General features: G+C 36.1%; 1 protein-coding gene and 1 pseudogene across 2 annotated transcripts; one reads left to right on the top strand and one right to left on the bottom strand.

Annotated features, from left to right (window-relative positions):
* The first annotated feature begins 538 nt into the window (after positions 1-538).
* On the top strand, positions 539-19,361 carry LOC120135373 (annotated as a pseudogene).
* A 325-nt stretch (positions 19,362-19,686) lies between these two features.
* On the bottom strand, positions 19,687-21,729 carry LOC120135346 (60S ribosomal protein L22-2-like). 2 transcript variants are annotated; one of them, XM_039151623.1, is made up of 3 exons: positions 21,633-21,729; positions 21,304-21,533; positions 19,687-19,982 (listed from the first exon to the last, which is right to left on the bottom strand). In XM_039151623.1, exons 2-3 carry the CDS (start codon positions 21,531-21,533, stop codon positions 19,838-19,840), a joined length of 375 nt encoding a protein of 124 aa, XP_039007554.1. In that variant the 5' UTR covers positions 21,633-21,729; the 3' UTR covers positions 19,687-19,837. The 2 variants fall into 2 exon arrangements, with proteins under 2 accessions (XP_039007554.1, XP_039007553.1); XM_039151622.1 differs by lacking the exon at positions 21,633-21,729 and having other exon boundaries at positions 21,304-21,624.
* Between the last annotated feature and the right edge of the window lie 3,015 nt (positions 21,730-24,744).

The raw sequence follows: 24,744 nt of genomic DNA, 5'->3' as shown, positions 1-24,744 counted from the left end.
AGACGAAGTCATAATTAAATATCGACAGAGACTGGAATAATAGATTATTTAATAAAAATATAAAGACTTATTAGATATTTAAACTTGAAATTCAGCATGAACCAAGCGACTTTAGTGATTAAGAGATTGTTGTTTTCCTTGAGGTCCCGAGTTCAAGCACATATGTAGATGTATGAGCGTTCATTGTTAAATAGTTGAAAGTCTTTGTATAGACATTACATTGTATTCACCCTAAATTAAAAAAAAACTCAAAACTCAAAATACAACTTCTAATTTGTCTAATATTTAAACTTACAATGACTTAAATTATAATTAGTCCAAAAATTTGAGAACACATACATATCATCTTTTAGTTTGACCCCTACTTGATTAAACATTTAATAAAATTTTATATTTTTAAATTTAAATATTTATGTTTATATGAATCAAAATACTATTAAACCAAAATTATATCGAATATATAAATTTTGACAGGTTAGGGTTCCCTTGGGTCCTTAGGGAGCTCCGTCCCTGCCTGCAACGATTTCCTATGTTTTCCATGGAGGATCTTAACCACTGCCTTGGCTTCATATTCTTCATTTTTCTCGCCGTCAAGCTTTTAACTTTATATAATTTTGACTTACGACGGCCGTTCATATGGGCTCCACATGGACCTCTTTGGAAGAACCTTCGCCGTTTCAGCGTCGCTGAACTTTTATCGACAATCAGCGTTCAGAAGTCTTCTTCCATACGTGAAGATGAAGTCCGCAACCTGTTTCGTCATCACTTGCTTGACGTGTCGGCAGCTAACGGCAGCAGCCGAAAGGTGGACTTGACATACTTGTTTAATCTTTTGACGGTGAATGTCATGTTGATGATGGCGTTCGGAAAGGCTGCACCTAGGGACAAGGAGACCGAAAAGATGGTATTCATAGAATTTAAGAGTTTACTTCATCCCAGCATGCAAATGATTACTTTCCAGTTCTGATGTGGATTGGTTTCCAAGGGATTGAAACGAGGTTGAAAGATTTGCATAGGAGAGAGACGAATACCTACAGAAATTAGTAGACGGAATTAGATTACAGAGAACTCGTGACGCTGCTGCCAATGCCATAGAGAATCCTTCAGTGATCGAAAAGCTTCTGTCTTTTCAAGAAGATCCTAAATTCTTTTCCGATGAAGTCATCAAGGGCACGGCAGTGCTAAGTAGTTTCAAAACTAGTTTTTGATTAATCCGGTTTTAATGATATTAACATCGGTGTTGACACTCGTTTTTTCCGTCCTAAATATAATAATAATTATTATTATTATTACTTATTGTTATTATATATTTTGCAACACCCCATATGAAGCACTATCAATTGAGTAGACACATGCCCTGTCAACATTTCATCTACCCTAATTCAACAACTCTAACTACACGCAAGATTAAAAATGAGGGGATTAAAAAAAGGGGAATAAAAGAAAATAAGAGAAAGTTGCCATCACTCATGCCTCCCACGTGAAGCCAGTAACGCACGCCATTCTCCCCACCAAATCTGCACCCAATAACAAACAAGAAATCAAAATATCATCAACATCAACCAAAGTCAGAAGAAAAAGAAAATAATTTAATCATGAAAATTTCGGGATTTTACTTTACCTGCTTTAATCAAAGTCTCACCAAAATGAAGAAAATTAACATACAACGACAAAGGAATTTGGTAATGAAAATGGAGATAAAATAGGGGGAGGAGAGCAATTAAAGAGGGGAAAATCCTATTCGAAAAAAAATAGAAAAGAGGGGTGTTTATTTTTCTTTAAGAAAACAACTGAAAACATGAGAAATATTCCATCTTTCCATTCAAAAGCAATAAAATCATTTTGGAGGAGGATTATGTGCTGGAGGAGCATCTTGAATATTTAATTACTTTGACCATGTAATTGCTTTGATCATTTATAAGGATATATATTAATTTATTTAGCATATGGTATATATATATATATATATGCACACATTAATTATGGTAGTAAAAGTGGGATTTGAACCCACGCCATTGTATATATTATATATATTTATTATATGTCCCTTACGTATATATTATATTCTATCTATGTATGTATATATTTAATGTTTATTTCCTTTGTATGTTATTATTAGAATGTGTATATATATTTTCTTAGCAATATTTAGTTATTATTAGTTTTTGATCGTTTATAAATTACATATATAGTTGCATTCATTTTGATATATAAATTAGGTACATGGTATCTTTTAATTAATTTTGCATGATATCCTCATAAGCATCTCTTGACTCGAATCAAAATAAATTAACTAAGGGTAATATTCGAGCATTTTAATATTGTCGTAAAGTGACTGTCTTAACGTATAAGAAAGTTACTTTTGATAATTTTAAAATAAAAGTCTATCCCATTAGTAACACTTAAAAATTAATTCATCACTTTAAAATTTGGGAATGGAAGAAAAAAAAATGTTCGGCTATTTAAGTTTATCGAGAAAAGGTTGTTAGACCTCTAAGATCTGGTCTAGATATTTTTAAATAATCGAATATTCTTTATTTTTTTAAAAGGCAGGGTAATTTTAATTTAATCTGTTTTAGTGCTTTTGAAGGTTGTAAAATTCATATATTGTTTTGTTGGGGATCATAAATCAAATTAAATTTGAACTTGTACATTTTATCGCAAAGACAATTAATTAATCGACAAGGTACCGATTTAGGGCGTTGTGTGGGTGTTAACCCTTCCCCACGCGTAATCGACTCCCGAACTTATTTTCTGGTAACGCAAACCTCAATTTATTGTTTTAATTAAAATTAATTTTTATTTAAAATGACAAAACATTTTTGGGTGCCCAATCACACCCTAATCAAAGATTGGTGGCGACTCGAACCGTATTTTTATCGTAAAGGAATTTCCAAATTTTCGAAACGAGAGGTTTTTTTAATCACATTCACTTTTAAATTAAATTTAATCTGAAGAGAATAATTAAAAATTTGTGTGGTTTTCAAAATCTCACCCCGGAAAAAAACCGTTCCGACAGCTTGGCGATTCCACTGGGGACATAAATTTTAGAGAGTCAGGCCGATAGTTGATTAATTAATTGTCTTTGCAAATAAAAAATACAAGTTCGTTCTAATTTGATTTTTGATCCCTTTGTTTTGTTTTAAATAAATCTAATTTGGTTTTTGATCCCTTGTTTTGTTTTAAATAAGTTTTGTTTGCATTTTGACTCTTAATTTGCTTAACCACTAAATAGTTGTACTGATATGTTTGCTAATGTTTTCAGATTAAATAATTGTTCAGGGTCTCGAGTTTTATGTTTAGTGTTGTTTGCTTTATTTTCACTTTTCGTCACATACTGCATAACTGCATTTGCATAACATGAGCTAAAACCCCGCTCCGTCCTATTTAAGTAGGAGTAAGTAACTACTCCCTCGTGTGGTTTTCACCTCCATGCGGGATAGTGAAATGCTTCTTGGGCTCACTCCTTATGATCCTCGTGAGGTTTTCACCTCCGCAATGACATAAGAAAGTGTGTCCCCTCGAATTGAACTCGATCCGAAAGCCTTTGATGGGCTAAGATTGAGGGTTCGGTAGCCCGGGGCACCGACAAATGGCAATTCGAGGACCCTTACTTTAGAACCGAACCCAGCATGTAGTAAACTTAGAACCCAAATACAACCTTACCCTGACCACATGATCCTGTGAGGAGAGTACACAAGGAAAAGCTTATTTGAGCATTCTTTAGTGTAATTTTAATTTCTTGAATGAATGTATGTGAACTAGAGATCATGCAGTTAAGTTTAATTTCTTGGATAAGCATGCGAACTAGACAATATGAGGTTAGAATGTTCTATAAATAAAGCATATGGGTAGAAATCATGATTGGGTAGGATATACTAAAACATGATTGGGTAGCTAACATGTGGGGTAGGTTTTATCGATAAATTGAATTATGTTTAATCGATTTATTTATGATTTCTGACTGATTTTCTTTCTTTTTGTTTATTTTATGCTCATCTTGCATTGCACTATTCATTTCATTGGTGTTGATCCATGACTGATGTCCATATAGAAGACTAGTATTATGGAACGAATGATTCAAAAAGAAGTAGAGGATAATGCAGACGTCTTGATATGGTCTGAGCAGTCTCAACTAACAAATGGAGACAGTTTATCACTAGGGTATATATCCGAGCTGAGAGGGTATACTCACATTAACGTTTGTCAGAATGATATGAACGAACTGAAAGAAATTTGGGGAAGATGAGAAGCATCCGATAAGCAGTTGTTTTATCAACTCCATGGTGACATTTCATATCTCCTTGATATCCTGATTGATCGGAATCTATTTAGAGCTCTGGCTCAGTTTTGGAATCCCGCATATAGTTGTTTTACATTTGGCCGAGTAGACATGACGCCTACTATAGAGGAGTATCGTGCCTTGATTCGTTGTTCGAGGTTCCAGGTAGACAAAGTATACACCAAACCCCCAAATACTCATTCCTTTAAGAAGAAACTTATTCCGATAACTGGCATGAGTGAAGAATGGGTTATGAGAGGCATAAAAAAGAAAGGAGACCGCGAATGCGTTACTTGGACCCTTTTGAGAGATTTGATTGACTATCATCCTGATTGAAGAAAAAAGATTGACTTCTTTGCTCTAGGTATCTATGGATTGGTCATTTTTCTGAGAGTTCTCAGACATATTGATGTATCAGTGGTTGACATGTTTGAAAGACTGGATAGACATGTGGATCCTATTCCAGCTATTCTGGCAGAAACATTTCGTTCCCTGAGCTCTTGCCGAAGAGAAAGGGAATGACGATTCATAGGCTGTGCACCATTGTTGCTAACCTGGATCCTTAGTCATTTCAAACACGTCGAGAGAGCACCTGGCCGAGTTTTCTTAGATGGTTTTTCACCGTTGAAGGATTTCATTTCTCGGCAGTGGCCTTGGGGTTTTACTGAGGAAAAGTGGATGATCATTTTCAAAAGTATCCGAGACAGTGACATTCTATGGCGTACCTCATGGAATGTCTCATCCGAAATATTGTATCGATATGGAGACAGAGATTGGGTTCCATTACTTGGTATTTGGGGATCTGTAAGGTATACCCCATTACTGGTTTCCCAATAATTTGTGTCGAGATAGTTTATTCCGGCAACAAGGGAGTTATCTAAGTCTGAGTTCTCATTCAGGGGATAACTGTATAAGAATAAAGTTAAAGGAGTCATTGATGCTTGGAGACATACCCATCAGGTAAATCTCTTTACTTTTGAGTCAAGGCTATCTCAAGGATACGAGGAGTGGAGAAGCAACCGAGTCAATGATAATATTCCAATAGGAAATCACGAGAATACCCAGCCTATGGAAGAACACCTTAGGGTGATCCCGTCTCCGCTCGAGTAAGCCAGACTTGATTTTAAGGCGGAAAGGAAACAATGGAGAGCAACTTTGCAAAAGCTAGAAGATAAAGTGTATCAAAAAGGGTTGGAGATTGACATCCAAAAGAGTCAGGCTGACCGGATCAAAAAGTGGAGAAGCAACTCAGATTGGATTTCAATGACCTTCAGTTATCACACCAGCGAATGATCAAGGATCATGCATCTGCTAGTTCGAGTAAGTCTTCTGCTGAATGGATGCAAGAAGTGGCATGACTGAAAAGAGAAGTTGGGGAAAGCAATGAAGAACTCAAACAGAGCAGACATCAGGCAAAACTACTCTCGAGAGACAAAAATGCCCTTGAACAACAACTGCAAGAGAATCAGACCAAGAATGAGAAATTAAAGAATAGAGTCTTGAGCTTAGAGACTGCTTTGCGACGATATCAAAGTCGAGAAAGTAGTTCACGTACTGAAGTTGAAAGATTGACGAAGCGTGTGAATGAACTCGAGGCCTTAGTTTAAGATTGGCAAAGAAGAGCAAATGAACTTCCATTGGTCCCTTATGAAGGAGTTATGCAATGGCGTTATTGTTGGGAGCAAGCTCAGTGGAGAGTTAAGCAAAGGGAGGATCTCATCACAAGATACCTACAACAAGATCAAGGAGTGGCTCATCACTTGGTTGACCTGTCACAAGAAGCTGATAATGTGATCGAAGAATTGGATCCAGAAGCAGAAGAAAACCAGAAGATTGTGGAATTACTAGGACATATCCAACAATTAGGAGAGATAGCGCTATTGTATCTGTGATCTGTTTAATCCTTGTAATTGAGCTTTGTTTCCTATATAAAAAGTTATTCTAAGGAATCGTCCCAGAATCAACACCTTGTATTGCATTCATCTTGCATTCATATTGCATCTACATTGCATTTCCTTTTATGAATAACATTCTAATCACATTTTTCACACCTCATTAATAAAACACCATGATTAATAAAAAATATTATGGCAGAATACTGGACACTTATAAGCATTTATACAACACGCGAAAAAAGGCAATGGATGATAGAATTGTTAATATAGAGAAGGTTCAAGCTGAAATGCAAGAGAATTTAAAGAAAGCGCAAGAGGATATGCACAAACAGATAATGAAGGCTCAAGACGACATGATGGCAAAGTTGGTTAGTTTGCTACAGGGAAATAGTATGGTCCAAGGAGAGGCTCCAGTTATCGGTCCTGCTTCTGAGGAACCTTTATATCCCCCTGGATTCACACCACCGCATGTCCACACACAACAAGCCACGACCATCCAACCGAAAAAAATACAAGTGAACTTACCTGGCTCTTCTACATACCCGCAACCAATTGAAGATGTCCCTGATTTGGATGAGGAAGATAAAAAAAGAACAGGATAAGGAGATTAAGAAAGAATGGGAACAAATGAAGCATGAATTTCGAGCTATGAAAGAAGATGCCAGCCTATAAGGAATCGACGCCAGAGAACTAAGTCTGGTCCCTAATTTAGTACTGCCACCGAAGTTCAAAGTTCCATACTTCGAGAAATTTGATGGCACCAGTTGTCCTTCTGCACACATTACCATGTTTTGCAGAAAAATGACAGGCTATGTGGGAAACGATCAGCTATTAATTCATTATTTTCAAGAAAGTTTGGCAGGAGCAATTCGTTGGTACAATCAGCTAAGTCGGGCTCAAATTAAATCCTGGAAGGATTTGGCTAAGGCTTTTCTAGAGCAATATAAGCATGTAAAAGATGTGAGGCCGAACCGAATTTTATTACAAAGTATGGAAAAAAGATCCAACGAGAGCTTCAGGCAATATGCCCAAAGGTGGAGAGATGTGGCTGTGCAAGTTTATCCACCATTAGAGGAGGAAGAAACCAATATGTTTTTTATAAATACTCTGAGGGCCCCATTTTTTGGACATCTCATTGGAAATTCATCCAAGAATTTTGCTGACATAGTTAATGCAGGAGAAATGATCGAGATGGCGATCAAAAGTGGGAAGCTAGACAGAGGAGAATCTAGCCGAAAGCCTCCAGCGAGAAGAAAAGATAATGAGGTCAGTAATGTGAAGAAATATGATTCTAATAACATTACAGTATCTCGATCACCGGCCACTGTGTCGTCAGCATTAAATCCTGTCCAGCAATGAGTGAAAGAACCAAGACAGGAAGGGGAAAGGGTTCAATTTGACCCTATCCCCATAACTTATAAAGAATTAATCCAGATACTGTATGACAAACATGTGCTGTCACCTTACCACACTTTTCCAATACAACCTCTTTACCCAAAATGGTTTGACATTAATGCTCAATGTGAGTATCATGCGGGGGCATCGGGGCATTCAATTGAAAATTGCCTGGCCTTTAAAAAGTTGGTGCAGAGATTAAGACAAAGGAATGTTATCAACTTCGGTGATAGTGAGCAACCTAATGTGGCTCAAAACCCACTGCCGAACCATGCAAGAATAGGGGTTAATATTGTTATTGAAGAAAAAGGGAATGAAGTCATAACCAAAGTCAATGAAATGAAGTCACCCATGCATTGGGTATGGGGGAAAATGGTCAAAGTAGGTTGGTTGACCTTTAATGCTAACGGGAATAAGCATGCTTGCCCCTATCACCGTTGCGAGGATCATATCATTCAAAACTGTGATGAGTTCAAGGCCTTGGTTCAAAGGCTGATGGATAGTAAAGACATGGAATTTTACCATGAGGCTACGAAAGAGAAAGAGATTGAGATTTGCGCTTCTGAAGACACATCCAAGGGGGTTTACAATACTAACTACCCTTTAGTCATCACACCGAAAGCTCGGACTATAGAAAGGTTAATCCCAAAAGTGATGATCACGCCTCCGTCGTCCTTTCCTTATAAAGACAACAAGCAGGTCCCTTGGAGGTATGGATGCCAAATAGAGAAAGTTGAGAGCTCAGAAGCTGCTAAGAAAAAGGTGTATGAGGTAGGCCACTTCACCAGAAGTGGGAGATGTTATTCTCCTAACCAAACCAGTGAACCTGAGAAAAGAGCGGCCCCTGATAAAGGAAAAAGGGTCGAGATACTGATGAAAGATGACGAGTCAACAATTAATGAGCCGGTAACAGAGAACGAGGCTGTAGAGTTTTTAAAATTTTTGAAGCATAGTGAGTACAGCATCGTCGAGCAACTACACAAGTTGCCAGCTCGAATCTCAATCATGTCTCTACTATTAAGCTCTGAGGCATATTGAAATGCATTGCTGAAAGTTTTGAATCAGACTTTCGTACCGAAAGATGTGCCAGTGGAAAAGATAGATCGACTGGTTGCAAATATTCAGGCGGATAACTTCAACTCTTTCTCTGATAATGAGATCCCATCCGGAATGATGGGCAATCCTAAAGCCCTTCACATTACCATCATATGCAAGGGACTTGTGTTATCGCGAGTACTAATCGATAAGGGCTCTACCCTAAATGTGATGCCATTAGTGACATTGAAGAAACTGTCGGTTGATAGTACACACATGAGAAATTGCCAAATAATCGTTCGAGCTTTTGACGGAATAAAGAAGGAGATGCTGGGGAAGATCGATATTCCTTTAACCATAGGCCCATCAACCTACGAGGTCGAGTTCCTTGTAATGGATATAATGCCTTCCTATAACTGTTTGTTAGGAAGGCCTTGGATCCATCAGGCATGAGCTGTGCCATCCACTCTGCATCAGAAACTCAAATTTGTAATTGAGGGGAGACTGGTATGCCTTAATACTGAGGAGGATATCATTGCTTCCATATCTACTACCGCTCTATTTGTCGAAATAGATGAAGATGAGGTCGAGTGCTCTTTCAGAGCCTTGGAATTCATTAATGCCACCTTTGTTTCCAAAAGAAAGAAAATTCCAAAGCCTAGACTATCTAATTGTACCAAAATGGAGCTGAAAATGACTATGAGAAGAGGAGCCAAGGTTGGAAGAGGGCTGGGAAGCCGCCTACAGGGAAATATTAGTCCAGTTTTTCCTGGTATTAAGCGAGATCGTTTTGGTCTAGGATATCGTCCTACCTTAAAGGAAAAGTCGAAAAATGTTCAAAAGAGCCAAGAAAGGAGGAAAGCCAGGTTAGTCGGGGAAGATATTAAGTGGGAATCCATGAATTTCCCATTGTTGCGTAACACCTTTATATCCGGGGGGCCATATGTTTCAGGGGGACCGATCATCAAAAGAGCCTGTTATTGAAAATACCCTGAAGGATTTGGGCGTAAATGTGATATCAGAGGAAGGAATCAAAGACGGAAGGGCTATGGGTATCTATCCCGCACCACCAGGCTTTGTGCTAAACAATTGGACTGCAGAAGAATTACCTGTAGTTTACAAAACTATTTCAGAGTAATGCACAAAAAATTTCCCTATTGTCTAAACCCCGAGATAATATGTGATCTTCTGTAAGGGGTTAATCTATCTGCTTTTTATTTTAAGAAATGATGCATTCTTGTTAATTCACGAAATGGCAAACATCATCCCTTGCATTCTTTTATTTATTTATTTCTTTCTTTCTTTCTTTATTATATATTATTATTTCATTCTATTTTGATATGAGATAGATTCTCCTGTATTTGTATATGTATATATCCTCTCGTTCGTTATTCTTTCAGGACCACCGGTATCAATAGTATGAATGCTGATGAGTCTGACATGAAGATAGATTTCGAGCTGCCCATATGTCAAGGGGAAATTGAAGGTTATGATAGTGATGAGGGAAGCGACTTACCTTCTGAACTACTAAAAATGGTAGAAAGAGAAGATAAACAAATTCTGCCTCATGAAGAGCCCATTGAGATCTTGAATCTAGGGTCATAGGAAGATAAAAATGAGATAAAAATTGGCACCATCATATCTGTTGAGGGACTACAAAGTTTGATTGAGTTGCTTCGAGAGTACATAGATGTGTTTGCTTGGTCGTGTGAGGACATGCTAGGTTTAGACACTGAGTTAGTGGTACATAAGTTTCCAATAAAGCCTGAATGTAAACCGGTACAACAAAAGCTCAGAAGGATGCGACCCGAAATGCTACTTAAAATTAAAGAAGAAGTAAAGAAACAATTTGATGATGGGTTCCTGAAAGTAGCCAAGTATCCGGAATGGGTAGCAAATGTCGTTCCAGTACCAAAGAAATATGGGAAAGTCTGTATGTGCGTCGACTACAGAGATCTTAATCGGGCCAGTCCGAAAGATAATTTCCCTCTGCCACACATAGACACCCTGGTGGACAATACAACTGGAAACTTTATATTTTCATTTATGGATGGGTTTTCAGGTTACAATCAAATAAAGATGCATCCAGATGATATGGAAAAGACTACATTTGTCACCATGTGGGGCACGTTCTGTTACAAGGTGATATCGTTTGGGCTAAAGAATGCAGGAGCAACTTATCAAAGGGCCATGGTAATATTATTCCATGAAATGATGTATAAGGAAATAGAGGTCTATGTCGATGATATGATTGTTAAAGCTAAAACGGAGGAAGAACACATTGAGAATCTGAGGAAACTCTTCCAAAGATTAAGGAGCTGCCAATTAAAAATCAATCCAAGCAAGTGTACCTTCGGGGTAACATCGGGAAAACTCTTGGGGTTTGTAGTAAGCAAAAAAGGGATTGCAGTAGATCCTGACAAGGTCAAAGCTATTCAGGAATTACCACCCCCACAAACACAAAAAGAAGTTCGAGGATTTATGGGAAGATTAAATTATATTGCCCGATTTATTTCGCAATTAACTGAGAAGTGCGATCCCATTTTTCGCCTTCTCCGTAAAAATAACCCAGAGGTATGGAACGATGATTGCCAAGGAGCTTTTGAAGCAATAAAAGGATATTTGTCGAATGCTCCAGTCTTAATGCCACCAATATCAGATAAACCATTAATCCTCTACTTGTTAATCTTTGAAAATTCAATGGGGTGCGTATTAGGGCAGCATGACCAAACTGAGAAAAGAGAAAGAGCAATCTACTACCTCAACAAAAAGTTCACTTATTGCGAGACAAGGTACTCACTAATAGAAAATTTGTGTTGTGCTTTAGTTTGGACTACCCGAAGGCTTAGGCAGTATATGTTATATCACACACTACTTGGCTGATATCTAAACTTGATCCTCTAAAATATTTAATGGGTGTACCTGCTTTATCTGGAAGATTGGCTCGTTGGCAAATTTTATTGTCTGAATTTGACATCCAATATGTAAGCCAAAAAGCAGTCAAAGGAAGTGTTGTGCCCGATTTCATTGCAAGTAGGGTTTCTGAAGAGTATAAACCACTGAACTTCAATTTTCCGTACGAAGATTTAATGGTTATTTCAATCGATGAGGCAGTTTCCTTTACTAATGAACAGTGGAAGATGAATTTCGATGGTGCTTCTAATGCCTTGGGGCACGAGATTAGGGTAATTCTCGTCTCACATTGTGGAAAACATTATCCTTTCACCAGTCGATTGAATTTTGATTGAACAAATAACATGGCCGAGTATGAAGTATGTATTATGGGTCTTAAAGCTACCATTGAGCGTAAAGTGAAAACACTCGAAGTATACGGAGATTTAACCCTGGTAATTTATCAACTCAGAAGTGAATGGGAAACAAAGGATACGAAGTTGGTGGAATATTGTAGGTTGGTCTTAGAGATCATTAAAGAATTCAAGAGGGTGACATTCCATTATCTCCCCAGAGAAGATAATCAAATGGCGGATACTTTGGCCACTTTGGCAGCAACTTTCAAAGTTAATGAATATTCAAGTATGATGCCTATTACGATGGAATCTTATGGGTATCCAGCCCATTGTTATAGCGTTGAAGAGGAAAAAGATGGAAATCCCTGGTATTACGACATTCTGCAATACATTAAATATCAAAGCTACCCTGAGCATGCCACTGAGAATGACAAAAGAATTATTCGAAGAATGGCAGCAGGATATGTGCTTGATGGTGAGATCTTGTACAAGAAAAGTCATGATCAAGTCTTGTTACGATGTGTGGATGCCAAAGAAGCTAGAACAATAATTGAGGAAGTGCATGAAGGAATATGTGGTGCCCATGCTAATGGACATGCAATGGCTAAACAAATAATGAGATTTGGATATTATTGGTCAACTCTGGAAACTGATTGTATCAATTTCTCCAGAAAACATCACAAATGCTAGATTTATGGAGATAAGCTCCACACCCCTCCTCATCCATTACATGTAATGACTCATCCGTGGCCATTCTCTATGTGGGGCATGGATGTCATTGGGCAAATTTTACCCAAAGCTTCTAATGGCCATCGTTTCATATTTGTGGCAATAGACTATTTCACTAAGTGGGTAGAAGCGGCCTCCTATGCAAATGTCACTCAGTCAACAGTTTACAAGTTCTTAAAGAAAGAAATTATCTGTCGGTATGGGTTACTAGAAATGATCATCACCGATAATGCCTTGAATTTAAACAATAAGATGATGGAGTCAGTATGTAAACAGTTCAAGATTAAACATCATAATTCCACCACTTATCACCCAAAGATGAATGGAGAGGTAGAGGCAGCCAATAAGAACATCAAGAGGCTCATACAAAAAATGACTGAGACTTATAGAGGCTGGCATGAGAAGCTACTATTTGCTTTGTTTACCTATCGAACTTCAGTGAGGACGTCCACTGGGGCAACTCCATTTTCTTTAGTTTATGGGATGGAGGTTATGTTACCCATCGAGGTTGAGATTCCGTTACTACGAGTGCTGTCAGAAGTTAAGCTAGATGAAGCAGAATGGGTGCAAGCTAGGTATGATCAGTTGAATCTGATTGAGGAAAAAATATTAAAAGCTATCTGTCACGGGCAAATGTACCAGAAACGTATGATAAGGGTACATAATAAAAAGATTCGTCCACGAGAGTTTCAAGAAGGAGATTTGGTGCTAAGAAAGATTTTGTCAATTCAGAAAGACTTTCGAGGTAAATGGATGCCAAGTTGGGAAGGACCTTATGTGGTAAAGAAGGCAAGAAGTATTTCGCCTAAAAAATAAAAAAGACTAAAAAAGGAAAAAGAAAAGAAAAATGAAAGAAAATAAAAGAGAAAATAAAAGGAGGGTTCATTATGAAAACTCGTAAAGGGCATCTTGAAACCAAAGAAGGTCTCAGGTTAAAAACCTGTAAAAGGCGGCTTGAGAATTGTGTAAATTCAGAATTCGTGCATGGCGGAGGTTCTGAATTAGTTTTGAAGGCTTGAAATGGTAGTCATGGAGAAGGACTGGAAATCGAAAAGCTTGGGTAACCAGAAAGTGAATGAGATTCAAACACAGGCTTATGACATTCAACAGTCAGGAATTTGGTAGTATAGGGGGAACTTCACACCCTTACGCATTATCACAATCCTCAAGATCCCCTTTACAGAAGCTACACTCGGGTCCTCTTATGGCGTGCCAATTCAAAAGCATTTGTACTATTGATGTTTGATAATGCCTACTGTGTTTTCTTTTGATTATTCCAATTAAAAGTTTGTCATGTATTCATCCAAAACTCTTTATTTATAAATAAATAGATATTTTTAACTGCGTTTCAAGCACGGGTCCTCTTATTGGCGTGCCAATTCAAAAGCATTTACTATTGATGTTTGATAATGCCTACTGTGTTTTCTTTTGATTATTCCAATTAAAAGTTTGTCATGTATTCATCCAAAAACTCTTTATTTATAAATAAATAGATATTTTTAACTGCGTTTCAAGCATCCTGATTAAAAATAAAAACATGTAGATTAACTCAGGAAACATGAGATCATTGTACATTATTGTACAAAAAGTTTTAGAAAATACAGATATTTTGAAGCTGAAAATGGTTTTAGCATAAGGCTTACGCAATGTCAGGCCACAAGAAGTTAAAGCCTTGGGATACAAGTGATTTCTCAACAATGTGGGATAACTAAAGAGGTTTTGTCACTAATTAAATAGCTAGCCATGAGAAGCACATGGGTTCAAAGAGTAAAAAGAATCAGAGTCATGCTTAACAAAAGAGTGTCCAACTAGAGTTTTCGATCGAGATGAACTGTTGTTGATTTTTCATGCCCAAATCAGTTAGAAGTACAAGCCCGTTAACAAAATAAAATTCTCATTTGAAAAGAAAATACCCTTAAAATAAATGTATCATTGCACACATTTTAGGCATAAACAAGATCATGACATAAAATGCATAACAATGAGTGCTTGCAGGTTCTCTTAAAAGAAATGACAGAGATATAAAGACCTAACATAGAAATAACCAATCTGGATTTCCATGTTTGGTCGTGGCAAGACAAGCTTCCGCAAGAGAAATCTCTTTAAAAAATTATCATCCCAAGTCTTTCAGGTATGATGTTTTTGAATCCTCAAACACATACTAACAAAGGTTAATGTTTAATTTTCAGGTTCGGTCCCGATTCAATGGATCAATTCCTCCAGATCTGATATTCCCTTCAGAGTAAGCGGAACATGTCTCTCTTATCCAAGATTTGATATTCCCTTCAAAGTAAGTGGAACAAGTCTATCCTGATTCAATGGATCAACTCCCCCAGCTGTGATATTCCCTTCAGAGTAAGCGGAACATGTCTCTTTTTTCTAAGATTTGATATTCCCTTCAGAGTAAGTGGAACAAGTCTGCTTTGATTCAATGGATTAACTCCCCCAGATGAGATATTCCCTTCAGAGTAAGCGGAACATGTCTCTTTTTTCTAATATTTGATATTCCCTTCAGAGTAAGTGGAACAAGTCTGCTTCGATTCAATGGATTAACTCCCCCAGATATGATATTCCCTTCAGAGTAAGCGGAGCATGTCTATCTTTTCCAAGATTTGATATTCCCTTCAGAGTAAGCGGAACAAGTCTGCTTCGATTCAATGGATCAACTTCCTCAGATCTGATAGTCCCTTCAGAGTAAGCGGAACAGATTTCTATTCTCAAAGATTTGATATTCCCTTCAGAGTAAGCGGAACAAATCTCTCTTCTTCAAGATTTGATATTCCCTTCAGAGACATCGGAATAACAAGTCTACCATGATTCAATCTTCCCTGAAGAACAGTGGAATAGATAAACATCCCCAGATCTGATATTCCCTGAGTGACAGCGGAACATATCCCTTATCATATTTCAAACCATGAAGTTAATCAGACGAAAAAACGCATTGTCTCTTCGTCTTTGCCCTATTCTTGTTGACACAAAAATAGAACAAAGAGGGGCAACTGTTGGCACTCGTTTTTTTCATCCTAAATATAAATATTATTATTATTATTACTTATTATTATTACATATTTTGCAGCACCCCATGTGAAGCACTACCAATTGAGTAGACCATGTCCTGTCAACATTTCATCTACCCCAATTCAACAACTCCAACTACACGCAAGATTGAAAATGAGGGGATTAAAAAAAGGGGGAATAGAAGAAAATAAGAGAAGGTTGCCACCACTCATGCCTCCCACGTGAAGCCAGTAACGCACGCCATTCTCCCCACTAAATCTACACCCAATAGCAAACAAGAAATCAAAATATCATCAACATCAACCAAAGTCAGAAGAAAAAGAAAGCAATTTAATCCCGAAAATTTTGGGATTTCACTTTACCTACTCCAATCAAAGTCTCACCAAAATGAAGAAAATCAACATACAACGACAAAGGAATTTGGTGAAGAAAATGGAGATAAAATAAGGGGAGGAGAGCGATTAAAGAGGGGGGAATCCTATTCGGAAAAAAAAAACAGAAAAGAGGAGTGTTTATTTTTCTTTAAGAAAACAACTGAAAACAGGGGAAATATTCCATCTTTCCATTCAAAAGCAATAAAATCATTTTGGAGGAGGATTATGTGCTGGAGGAGCATCTTGAATATTTAATTACTTTGACCATGTAATTGCTTTGATCATTTATAAGGATATATATTATTTTATTTAGCATATGGTATATATATTATAGAGAAAATAACCTCAGTGACCAAAAATCTTAGATAATATACGATTTTGACCAACTTTTTTTGGATTTGCGAAAATGACCAACAAAATCGCAATGCGATCTCTAATTCGCATTGCGATCTCCACTATTGCAATGCGATCTCTAATTCGCGTTGCGATAGTTGAAAATCGCGTTGTGGTTTTCCATTTCGCGTTGCGATAGTTGAAAATCGCGTTGCGATTTTCCATTTCACGTTGCGATAGTCTACAGTTGTCGTTGCGATTTTCCAAATTCGTTGAAAAAAAGATTTTGTTTCTTAAGAATTTTCTCTAAAAAGATAGTATACGCGCGGACGTGTCGAAGACACGTATTACCACGACCACGACCACGACCACGACCACGACCACGACCCGACCCGACCCGACCCGACCCGAGACAAGACGAGACGGACGGCGGCGGCGGTGCGCGAGAGTCCCCCTTGTTCTCTATCACTCAACAAGGAAGTGGGAAAGCCAAGCCTTAAATACCATTCCCAATAGTATTTCCAATACAATGTGGGATTGAGCATTACCAACACTTGTTTCCAATATAATGTGATTGGGAACAAGTGTTGGGAACAAGTGTTGGTAATGCTCAAATTCCACATAGTATTGGAAAGACTATTGGGAATGGTATTTAAGGCTTGGCTTTCCCACTTCCTTGTTGAGTGATAGAGAACAAGGGGGACTCTCGCGCGCCGCCGCCGCCGTCCGTCTCGTCTCGGGTCGGGTCGTGGTCGTTGTCGTGGTCGTGGTCGTGGTCGTGGTCGTGGTAATACGTGTCTTCGACACGTCCGCGCGGATACTATCTTTTTAGAGAAAATTCTTAAGAAACAAAATCTTTTTTTTAACTATCACAACGAATTTGGAAAATCGCAACGACAACTGTAGACTATCGCAACGCGAAATGGAAAATCGCAACGCGAATTTCAACTATCGCAACGCGAAATGGAAAATCGCAACGCGACTGTAGACTATCGCAACGCGAAATGGAAAATCGCAACGCGATTTTCAACTATCGCAACGCGAAATGGAAAATCGCAACGCGATTTTCAACTATCGCAACGCGAAATGGAAAATCGCAACGCGATTTTCAACTATCGCAACGCGAAATGGAAAATCGCAACGCGATTTTCAACTATCGCAACGCGAAATGCAACGCGAATTTGCGATAGTGGAGATCACAATGCGAATTAGAGATCGCATTGCGATTTTGTTGGTCATTTTCGCAAATCCAAAAAAAATTGGTCAAAATCGTATATCATCTTGGATTTTTGGTCACTGAGGTTATTTTCTCTATATTATATATATATATATATATATATATGTATGCACACATTAATTATGGTAGTGAAAGTGGGATTTGAACCCACGCCATTGTACATATTATATATATTTATTATATGTCCCTTACGTATATATTATATTCTATCTATGTATATATATATTTAATGTTTATTTCCTTTGTATGTTATTATTAGAATGTGTATATATATTTTCTTAGCAATATTTAGTTATTATTAGTTTTTGATTGTTTATAAATTACATATATAGTTGCATTTATTTTGATATATAAATTAGGTACAGGGCATCTTTTAATTAATTTTGCATGATATCCTCATAAGCATATCTTGACTCAAACCAAAATAAATTAACTAAGGGTAATATTCGAGCATTTTAATATTGACGTAAAGTGACTGTCTTAACGTATAAGAAAGTTACTTTTGATAATTTTAAAATAAAAGTCTATCCCATTAGTAACACCTAAAAATTAATTCATCACTTTAAAATTTGAGAATGGAAGAAAAAGAAATGTTCGGCTATTTAAGTTTATCGAGAAAAGGTTGTTAGACCTCTAAGATCTGGTCTCGATATTTTTAAATAATCGAATATTCTTTATCTTTCTAAAAGGCAGGATAATTTTAATTTAATCTGTTTTAGTGCTTTTGAAGGTTGTAAAATTCATATATTGTTTTGTTGGGGATTATAAATCAAATTAAATTTGAACTTGTACATTTTATCGCAAAGACAATTAATTAATCGACTTGGTACCGATTTAGGGCGTTGTGGAAATGCTTACCCTTCCCCACGCGTAATCGACTCCCGAACTCATTTTCTGGTAACGTAAACCTTAATTTGTTGTTTTAATTAAAATTAATTTTTATTTAAAATGACAACGTTTTTGGGTGCCCAATCACACCTTAATCAAATATTGGTGGCGACTCCTCGAACCGTATTTTTATCGTAAAAGAATTTCCAAATTTTCGAAACGAGAGGTTTTTTTAATCACATTAACTTTTAATTTAAATTTAATCTGAAGAGAATAATTAAAAATTAGTGTGGTTTTCAAAATCTCACCCCGGAAAAAAACCGTTTCGACAATTGGCATGCAACATGTGCCCCAGATGATGTTCATTGCAGGCGCTGAAATGCCAAAAGTTACACTAGAATGGGCAATGTCACTCCTATTAAATCATCCAGAGGTTTTGAAGAAAGTGAGAGCCAAGATCGATAGCCATGTAGGGCACGAGCACCTGCTGAATGACTTGGATCTCGCCAAGCTTCCTTATATTCGTTGAGTTATAAATGAGACGCTCAGGTTTATATCCAGCAGTACCGTTTCAAGTGCCTCATTATTCATCCCAAGACTCTATGGTGGGCGGATACGAGGTACCTAAAGGTAAAACTTTGATTGTCAATGCTCGAGAAATACAAAATGATCCTAGTTTATGGGACGAACCAACCAAGTTCAACCCTGAAAGATTCGAGGGAACTTTGGAGGTGAAAGATCGATCCAAAATTTTCCATTGGACTCGGGAGAAGATCTTGCCCCGACGCTACCATGTGCTTCCGGTTGGTTCTGTTGGCACTTGGTACAGCTATACAATGCTTTGAATGGGATAATGTAGGGTCAGATGCTGTAGATATGACCCTAGGTCCTGGATCAATTTTGACCAAGGCTATGCCATTGGAGGCTCTGTGTTCTCCACGGCCTGAATTGATTCAGCTCCTCTCAATTTTAAAGTTCCAACTTTAACTAAAATTTGAAACTTCCAAATATTTCGGGCACTGGATTGCAAGACAGTTTAAATCTGAATTTCATAGTGAAAAATGGAATACATGCTATCCTCAAAATCTTGTTCAATGCATGCAACTAAAGATCTTTAGAAAAAATCAGATGGCCAGGACCACCTGTTTGATACCTCATCTCACAAATGCCAAGTCCTGGGTCATAACCGTCACTACAGAGAGTACTGCCAGCTAGTACCAGCCTTTGTTAAAAAAAAAAGCTAAGTGCAAAATCAATTAAATGCTTGTGAAAGTTATAATCAGCTCCTTTTTATGACATCTAAAAAGACCACTACATTAAACCAAAACTTCACTGAAAAACAAAGTAGGGTTCGAAATAACAATGAAATCAAGTTCAAAGATTTGACACCTGAAATAGATAAACTAGGTTCCTCATAACAATTAAACCAAACAAACAGGTGAGGGAAAAGGCTAAACCAATATTCACTCTTCCTCCTCACCCTCATTCTCAGCAATATTGAAGTATCGTAGTTCATAAAAATTACGATCCTTGTTGGAAGCAATCACTCGAAGCCAATCCCTGACATTGTGCTTCTTCAAATACTTCTTGGTCAAATACTTAAGATACCTAAACACCAATAAGAAAGATAAAGAAACCATCAGCTAAGAGGCTCAAATATTTTAATATCAAGACAAACAACCAAAAAGGGAAAAGAAAAAAAAAAACTAGATTGATTGAAGGTTTCAGACATCCAATGAAGGGATAAAACAGCATAAGCAAAAGCTCTCAGGTGGCAACTGAGAATGTTTTGAGAAACAAGCCTTCAGTGTTGTCATAAATAACGCTACGTAGGTAAAGATAAAGTTACAAAGGTCCCATCCATAACACTAAGTAGGTGAAGCTAAAGTTAGTTGCATGATAAACAATCAAGGATTAACGAACTCCATTAATCCTTGCATGATAAAGGTTAATGAACTCCGTATTCAGGCCATATATGAGGAGATACATCTTAGTTTCTTCAAGACATTCTAGTTAATTCCAAGGATTGGCAGCTCATTTCAGTCATTACTTTTCTCAAGTTTTGCAACGGAAACAGCTGTTTTTGTAAAGGAGTAAATGTGATTTTGGAGGTCAATTATTAGGGTCGTGATTTGTGAGAAATGGGTAGCAATGGATTATAAGAAAATTCAATGTATTGTGGATTGAACGGAACTAGAAACAATCAAGGATTTGAGAGGATTCCTCGGCCTTACGGGATATTATAGAAAATCCATTGAAGGTTATGGGTTGAAAGCTATTGAAGAAGGGTGGGTTTGTATGGAGTGGCCAGCCTCAGTTAGCCTTTGAGAATCTTAAGCAGGCTGTCAGTACCACTCCTGTACTCACACTGCCCGGGATTCACTAAGGTATTTGTGGTAGCGACAGATGCTTCAAAAACAGGAGTGGGAAATGTGTTTAGAGATAGAAGACCTATATCATTTTTCAGCAAAGCTTTACGTGCTTAAGTATCAATCATTGTCGGTAAAGAAAAAAGAAATGCTAGAGGTTTTGATAGCAGTTAAAAAATGAAATGCTTATTTGGTTGGTAGGCATTTCATTATTCAAATGGATCATAAAAGCCTGAGACTTTTACTTACACACCATCATTAACCAAATTATGGCTTCTTGAGGTGCTGATGTGAGGCTACAAAAAGTGATACAACAGCTACAAAACAACAGTAGTAGTGTGTCTAAATATTTAAGTTATACCGCAAACAAAAATCCATTTCTTCTAAAGATCCAGTTCAAATTGGGCTCTATATTCAAAACAATCCGACATAAACCATAAAATTAAAAGATTAAACCATCATAACTACACATTCAAAACATTTTCAAGCAAAAAATTCATGGAAGGGAGCAGATGGTATCGTAATGAACTAAATGATCAAAAAACAAAAATGAAAAGTACCTCTTGGAGAAGTTGGAATCAGAGGTGACGGTGATTTTGCTCTTGTCACGGGTGACAGTGACGGAGTCGCCAAGAGCACCTGCTTTACCACCGACCTTGATCCTTTCTTGTAGGAACTTTTCCAGTGAGGATATGTCCATGATCTTATCCTCAACCGGCTTAGAACAGTCGATGGTGAAGGACGCTCCCTTCTTCTTCCCCTTGGGTCCCGCGGCTGCTCCACGACTCATCTTCGCACCGAATCACGGAGTTTTCATTGAGTCAATTCAATAAGAAAAAAAAAAGAGGGGGAAAAACAAAGGGAATGCAGAGATAGATAAATAGAGTACCTTAGCTGTCACTGTGGTTTAGAAGATACAAAGCGGCGAAGTTAAAAGACCTAGTCTTTGAGCAATTTCTTAACAATTATATTGATTCCTAGGGTTTTCTGAGATACTTTCCATGATTCGATTTTGGGCTTTGATTGTATGGCTTTTAGGCTAAAACAGGAAGGGAACAAAAAGAATTGAAATGGATTACTGCCATTATTCAACCCATAGAACTCTTGGATGGACCTGGAACTGGATTAAAAGCTCCATGTACATGGGTTTTTTTTTAAAAAAAATTGATATTTCTTTATTGAACCTATCGACTATTAAAAATTATAAGATTATCATCTGATTATATATTATGTTTCAAACTCGTCATTTTTTATTAAAATTTTAACAACAGTATAAGTTGGATGTTTATTTGTTAATTGAGATATGATAGTTTTTTAAGATTTTGAGATTAGATTTTATCATATCTCAAGTAGTAGGCTAACAACCAGCTCAGACCGTCATTATTTTTTTTAGGGTAAAGTATAGTAATGGTCACTGAACATTTCAGAAGCTTGCATTTAGGTCCCCCAACATTTAAAACTTGCAATACAATCCCCCAACATTTATTCCGTTTGCAATATGGTCCCCCAACTTAAACCACAGTTAGAAAATTAGGATAAATTATATAAATGGTCATTGAACTTTTCAGTCACTTGAATTTAGGTCCCCCAACTTTTAAAACTTGCAAAACAATCATCAATTTCATTCTAAACCCCAATTTCCAAAGTAATTCAATTTTATTCTAAACCCTAAATTCCAAAATACTTAAATTAAATTCAATTATGTCAAAGTTATTATTATTTAATTTCATCTTATTTCATGCGATACATATTTTTTATATAAATATAATAGTATAATTCTTATCTGTTGAAGAAATTTTTTAATTAAAAAAAAGTAGTTAGGATATAAAAGAGGTTGAAAATAATTCGAATTTTAAATTTATAAAATGTTATTTTGACGTATAAATAAAAGTGTAAACTACTCGGTTGACAATTTAACTATCTAGCCCTTTTTACTTTTGTCATCGATCTTTTAAATTTATCAATCATATCACATAATTATTTAACTGTTTCAACTAAGCCACTAGTCGTTACCAATTGATAAAAATGATGATGTGGCAGTTAAAATGAATTGACATTATTATACATTCAGTCTTTATTATTTATATAATCAATTTGGTCCTAAATTAAATAAAATTTAATGAATTAATCATTTAATTAGGATCTGACATGTGTTAGCACATGATCATGACACGTGTCATTGGTGACACGTGTTACCACCTAATTATTTATATATGCTATCAATTTGGTCCTAAATTAAATAAAATTTAATAAATTAATCATTTAATCAGGATCTGACATGTGTTAACACATGATCATGATATGTGTTATTGGTGACATATGTCACCTCCTAATTAGAAGAAAATTAAGTTACAAAGAAGTAAAATTTGGGTCTTGGGCAAACTCAAACCTGAGTCACGCAAATGAAAGATATAGGGTGGAGCCACTAAGCTAACACCATCGTTTGTGTTAAGAGATATACAATAATACATATACTAATAGTATGACCAATGCCAGAAAAAAAAGAATATAATGTAAAATGGAAATAATGAGATTTGAACTTCGGCAAAAAATTTGAAAGCAATAAATGATGGGAAAATATTATATTTTTTACAATAAAAAATATTATATTTGATAAATTGTTTGATAGATTTAATATATTTTTTAAATATTAGTTGATACAATATTTTAAAAGAATAAATTTAAGATTTATATATTTTAAACTAAATTTAATAATTATATTTTTCATATTTATAATTCATGATTATATATATAATCTTAAGTTGAGTATTTCTAATATAATTAATAATTTTAATTTCTTATTAAAAATAAAATATTCAAAAAATATAAATGATTCATACATTAATATATGAATATATTTTTTATTTATACATCTAAATATAAATATACATTTATATAAATATATTTTTATTCGTTGTGTCTGTGCCTTGAACTCTTTCTTCAAGCCTATATTACCTTAAATTGAAGTATTTTAGAATTTAATTGAAGTATTTTAGAATTTAGGGTTTAGAATAAAATTGAATTACTTTGGAAATTGGGGTTTAGAATGAAATTGATGACTGTTTTGCAAGTTTTAAAAGTTGGGGGACCGAAATTCAAGTGACTGAAAAGTTCAATGATCGTTTATATAATTTAACCTAATTTTCTAACTGTGGTTTAAGTTGGGGGACCATATTGCAAACAGAATAAATGTTGGGGGACTGTATTGCAAGTTTTAAATGTTGGGGGACCTAAATGCAAATTTCAGAAATGTTCAGTGACCATTACTATACTTTACCCATTTTTTTAACATAAAATGATGAGTTTAAAACATACTAAATAGTTGGGAGATCATTTTGTAACTTTTAATAGTCGGGGATCTCAACAAAGCAACACCATATAGTCAAATGATCATTATGTAACTTTTAATAGTCAACAGACTCTACAAAACTTCGCTCTATAGTCGAGAGAACACTTAGGAACTTTACCCTATTATTTTATTGAAATTGAAATAAAATACTATCCTATTATTTATATTGAGGAAAATATCCAAACCTTAATTTTTAAGACCACTAAAGATAATATTTACGTTTCCTTTGATGTTATTTTTTGAATTAATCATTGGTATCTGATCTAATGACCGACTAATCTAATTTTATTGAAAATAAAATAAAATAATATCCTATTATTTATAGAGAAAATAACCTCAGTGACAAAAAATGCCTTATAATATACGATTTTAACCAACTTTTTTTTGGATTTGCCAAAATGACCAACTAAATCGCAATGCGATCGATAATTCGCAACGCGATCTCCGGTATCGCAAATCAGTTTCCATATTCGCAACGCGATTCTGACTATCGCATTGCGATTTTCCAAATTCGTAATGCGAATATGTAAATCGCAATGCGAATATGTAAATCGCAATGCGAATATGTAAATCGTAATGCGATTATGACTATCGCAATGCGATTCTGACTATCGCAACGAGATTTTGACTATCGCAACGCGATTCTGACTGT

Source organism: Hibiscus syriacus, unplaced genomic scaffold, assembly GCF_006381635.1.
Source record: "Hibiscus syriacus cultivar Baekdansim isolate YM2019G1 unplaced genomic scaffold, ASM638163v2 tig00110607_pilon, whole genome shotgun sequence".
Taxonomy (NCBI): domain Eukaryota; kingdom Viridiplantae; phylum Streptophyta; class Magnoliopsida; order Malvales; family Malvaceae; genus Hibiscus; species Hibiscus syriacus.
This window is presented reverse-complemented; position numbering and strand designations above follow the sequence as displayed.